This window comes from Microtus ochrogaster, unplaced genomic scaffold (assembly GCF_000317375.1).
Source record: "Microtus ochrogaster isolate Prairie Vole_2 unplaced genomic scaffold, MicOch1.0 UNK42, whole genome shotgun sequence".
Classification (NCBI taxonomy): domain Eukaryota; kingdom Metazoa; phylum Chordata; class Mammalia; order Rodentia; family Cricetidae; genus Microtus; species Microtus ochrogaster.
Window position 1 is genome coordinate 1,224,160 of NW_004949140.1, and position 4,747 is coordinate 1,228,906.

Consider the following 4,747-nt stretch of genomic DNA (forward strand, 5'->3'; position numbering starts at 1 on the left):
CAGTCCAGCTGGCCTTGGTGAGCTCCCAATAGATCGTTACTGATTCTTACAAAGTGTCACCCACCATCAGTTTGTCAGTTAACTTTGACTATGACTTTCTTAAAGAAAGATTGGAATATTCCACTTTCTCATTATTAGCTCTGGTCACTTCTTAAGTCCGAAACACATTTTATCTTTCTTCTTTAGTTTCTGATCTGCTTTTAAGACCTGGCTCGCTACCAGGCACATGCCTTTACTGCCGTTATTCAGTAGGCAGAAACAGGAGGGTCTCTGTGAGTTTGAGGTCAGTCTGGTCTACATAGCAAGCTGTGGGCTAGCTAAGGCTTTAGAGACAGAGCCTGTCTTGATACAAAACAAAAAGAAATCAATACCTGGCTCAAAACATATGCCTCCGGTGTTGCAAGGGAGAGGCCCGCTTGTTCGTCCAGGCCACCCAGCTAGCTTAGCCCGGAAATAACCACACAAAAACTCTGTTCATTAAATCACTGCTTGGCCTATTAGCTCTAACATCTTATTGGCTAACTCTTACACCTTGATTTATCCCATTTATATTAATCTATGTATCGCCACGTGGCAGTGGCTTATGGGCAAAGATTTGGCACATCTGTCTCTGGCGGCTCCATGGTGTCTCTCTCTGACTCTGCTTTCTTCCTCCCAGAATTCAGTTCTGTCTTCCCTGCCTACCTAAGTTCTGCCCTATCAACTAGGCCAAGGCAGTCTCTTTATTCACTAACCAATGAAAGCAACACATGAACAGAAGGAACTCCTACAACACCCCAGGGAAGCTTAATGGAAATATTTACTGTCAAGCTTCAAACAGAATTCATTTGGGGCTTACTAGTAGGTCAATAGTGTGGTATATTACAGGTGCAAAGTACCTGGGCTGATAGGAATATGGACAATGAGTAGAGGAAATATAAAAGTCTTTCCCTTGGTTATTTCTTATGTTTATATTAATGTTTCTCTCTCTCTCTCTCTCTCTCTCTCTCTCTTTCTCTCTCTCTCTGGTTTTTGGAGACAGGGTTTCTCTGTGTAACAGGCCTAGCTGTCCTGTAAACCAGGCTGGCCTCAAACTCAGAGAGATCTGCTTGCCTCTGTCTCCCAAGTGCTGGGATTAAAGGCATGCGCCACCACCACCTAGCCTTCATTCATTTGCATGTGCTTAATGCATACATTTAAGAATGGATGCATAAGGGGGTAAAGCATCCCATTGCATGCATGTTTTGTATTCCTGCCATAGCAACTAGTGGAGTCTCTTGCACATGCCAGGCAAATCCTACTCATAAATATTGATGAATGGCGGAATACTGGCTATTCTGCATCTGTATAGGTTACCATCTTTCTTCTTAGTCTATTTTACTCTACTTGTCCTCATGTTTCATAGTTTAATTCTGATTCCATATTAATCAGACTTTTCTCCTGACGATTCAGACATGCCTTAACTTACTCACTGCAAACAAGCTAAGGCATTCCCCAGACCTGTGGAGTCCCAGTGGAAGTGAGAACACAGAGACCAGAAGGAAGTCTGTGCAGCCTTTCCAGCTCCACTTCACTCCTGCCCTAGATGGTCTGATATGCTATAAGGCAAGGTCAATCGGGCAAAGAAGGAAATCGCGTAATGAATGTAGGGCTGTGTTTGTGTCACTTAAAATATCCAAAGCAATAAAGTAAGCTGGCATATTTAATCCCTTGGGTCACAGGAGCAGTGTTAGTACTTCAGAGCATGAAACAGGTCATATGGTTCCTGACTACTTAAAGTGCCATTTGGAGGTCAATTAATCAGTGCAAACACAGAACTCAGAGAATGCCCTTACTTGGCAAGCATTTCTACTGCTGTCTTTTTTTTTTTCTTAAACTGGAAGAAAAAAAATTGAGGTATGATCTGAAAACTAACACTTACCTAAACATGTCTTTCAACTCATTCACTTTCTTAGGTGGATACTTGGTAGCTTGACTTTCATTTAAGAAGGCCCTCGCATAGGCTAAGGGACCAGCATTGACCTAAATTACAGAAGAGAAAAAAAATGACAGTGTGGCCAGCATGTAAGCAGGAGGAAATTTTGCATTTTTCCTTCTCACTAAAACCTCCAAGGGCTGAGGGGAGAGCAAAAGAAACCCAGACCTCACTATCAACTTACGTTTCTGAGACGTTTGTGTGAAAAATCATTAACTAAAGGGATTAGTCTGATAAAATGATACACCAATAAATTAGTTAATGATTCCTGATGCATGAGTACAGGGCTTGGCGCTTGGCTGGTCTCAGAGGTTTATGTTAAAGTCTCTGACATAATATACCATTCATACAAACTGAATGTGATTTATTTCTTACATGAAAAAAGACCCACAGAATTGCTTTTCACAGCCAATATAAGAACATATCACACAACTGTATTCAATGCTTGCTCTGCGCCCTTATTGGACGAGCACCATACCTGCACAGAGACGCAGCCCTGCAGTTTCAGCTGAAGCTGAATCATGTCCACATCAGCCGAGGAGCAAAGCTTGTGCAGCTCCGCAGTTCTGTCTTTTATTTCATCAGTAGCAACATCTATTGGTTTTAGATTCACCTGCTGCTCACAGTGGATAGGAATCCTCTTTTTCACATATGGGAATGAGTTGGAAGCTATGAAAAGGTAAAGACCAATTTTAGAAAATCATTTACTTGGTGGAATCCAAGGAAAAACAACACAATCGCCTTGTTTATACCTTCTGCTTTTTCTAGGGAAAAAAAATTCCTTAGGGTGCCAAATAGTTCCTCCTGCTTCGGGTTGAAAAGATAAATTATCTTTATGAGACACCTCTAAGCAATTAGGAGTGACATATGGAGAAACGATGGTTTATTACAAGGCCATGATTGTATAAACTTGTAAAATAACAATGATTAAAATTTCAGTTACGTGTTCCTGCTGGCCAACTGGTAGCTGTGTGTATGAGAAAGTACCAAGGCAGACACAAAAGCAACATAAAGACTCCGACTCACTGGTCAAGATGCTCCGGCGTTTACACTGCTCTTCTATGCAGCCTTGCTTTTTGCCCGATAAGGTATAAGGGGCCTCAAAAACAAATCTGTTGATATTATGATTTCTTTCAAACTCTGTCTTCCTTTCTGTGAGTTCTTTGTCATCAAAATAGGGCTTCACATAGGTGACTTGTATATGAGCAAATTTTGGATCAAGTTCCTTGGCATTTACCTATAAAGAAAGTTGTTTGTCTTTTTTTAAACCGAAATCAATGGAAAGAAAATGAAAGTATACCTTACTGCTTTGAAACCACACGAGAAACACTGGCATTGCAATTGTGCCCCTGATTGGCTGGAAAACTACTTGGGGGAGATCGTGGCTGGGTTTTATAGATAGCTTATTTATTACTAAAAGGAAGGCATATAAAACCTAGAGAGATTATAGAAATATAGAAAGAACAAAAAACACATTTTAGCCCTCAGCAATTAACACGATCCACATCCACATTTCACATATTTCTTTCCCTTCCTTCTTTTTTTTTTTTCCTGAGACGGTTTCTCTGTAGATTTGGAGCCTGTCCTGGAACTAGCTCTTGTAGACCAGGCTGGCCTAGAACTCAGAGATCTGCCTGCTTCTGCCTCCGAGTGCTGGGATTAAAGGCGTGTGCCACCACCCACCTCCAATTGTTTCTAGACACATATATTCTGAAAACTGAGATCACAATGAGCAGTTTTTATAACCCGAGTCCTTAAATATTTATTAAATATATAAATCTACTTCAATAAGAAGATATTATGACTAGTATAGTTTACCCTGGAGCATTAACACAATTTATTTATATTATTTAAGACAGGGTTTCACACTGTATTTCAGGCTGGCCTGAAATTCAGTAGGAACCCACAGCAGCTTTGACTTTACAGCTGTCCTCCTCCTTTAGCCTCTTCAGTGGGTGAATTACGGGTGTGAATTCACGCGTGGCTTGATATGACTTTTAATGGCTGAATGTGATAGAGGAAGGTCATTGGTTAATTAAATAAAGAAGCTACTTGCCCTGATAGGTTAAAACATAGGTGGGAGGAGTAAACAGAACAGAATGCTGGGAGGAAGAGGAAGTGAGCTCAGAGACGCCATCCTCCCCTCTCCCAGGCAGACACACACGATGAAGCTCCGACCCAGGATGGACGTAGGCTAGAATCTTCCCGGTAAGACCGGTGCTCACAGATTATTAGAGATGGGTTGATCGGGATATCAGAATTAGCCAGTAAGGGCTAGAGCTAAAGGGCCAAGCAGTCTTTAAATGAATACAATTTGTGTGTTGTTATTTCGGGGCATAAGCTAGCAGGCGGCCTGGGGTGCTGGGGACGCAGCCCCGCCACTCATATTACTACATGAATGAATACACATGAGTTACTGGTTCATTCCCTTACTAACAGACAATTTGGTAACTTTCTAACATTTCGCTATTGTAAGTCATACTTTGGTGAATGGCCTTGAATTTATAAGTGTTCTTTTTTTCTGATTGTTTGCCTTAGGATACATGTTTGGTAGAAAAATATTGTTTAGTTCAAAGTTTTATATAGCTTTAAGGATTTTAACAAATTACCTAATTATGCCACAAGGTAGCCTATCAATTTGGATGTCCACAAGCAATGTTTGATATCATGAGTAGATAGTTTTAAAAAAGATTTTATTTTTATTTTATGTGTATGAGAGTTTGCCTACATGCATGTATGTGCACCATGTGCATGCAATGTTCGCCATGATCGGAGTGAACATCAAAATCACTG

At 40.8% G+C, this 4,747-nt stretch overlaps 1 protein-coding gene across 1 annotated transcript in view; it reads right to left on the bottom strand.

The window, feature by feature from the left end:
• Dock11 (dedicator of cytokinesis 11) overlaps window positions 1–4,747 on the bottom strand; it is a 196,672-nt gene that overhangs the window by 7,691 nt on the left and 184,234 nt on the right. Inside the window, exons 49-51 of the mRNA XM_026790137.1 lie at window positions 2,981–3,191; window positions 2,433–2,623; window positions 1,901–2,001 (exon numbers count right to left, since the gene is read on the bottom strand). Coding sequence (XP_026645938.1) covers window positions 1,901–2,001; window positions 2,433–2,623; window positions 2,981–3,191 — 503 coding nt within the window. The remainder of the gene's footprint in view (window positions 1–1,900; window positions 2,002–2,432; window positions 2,624–2,980; window positions 3,192–4,747) is intronic.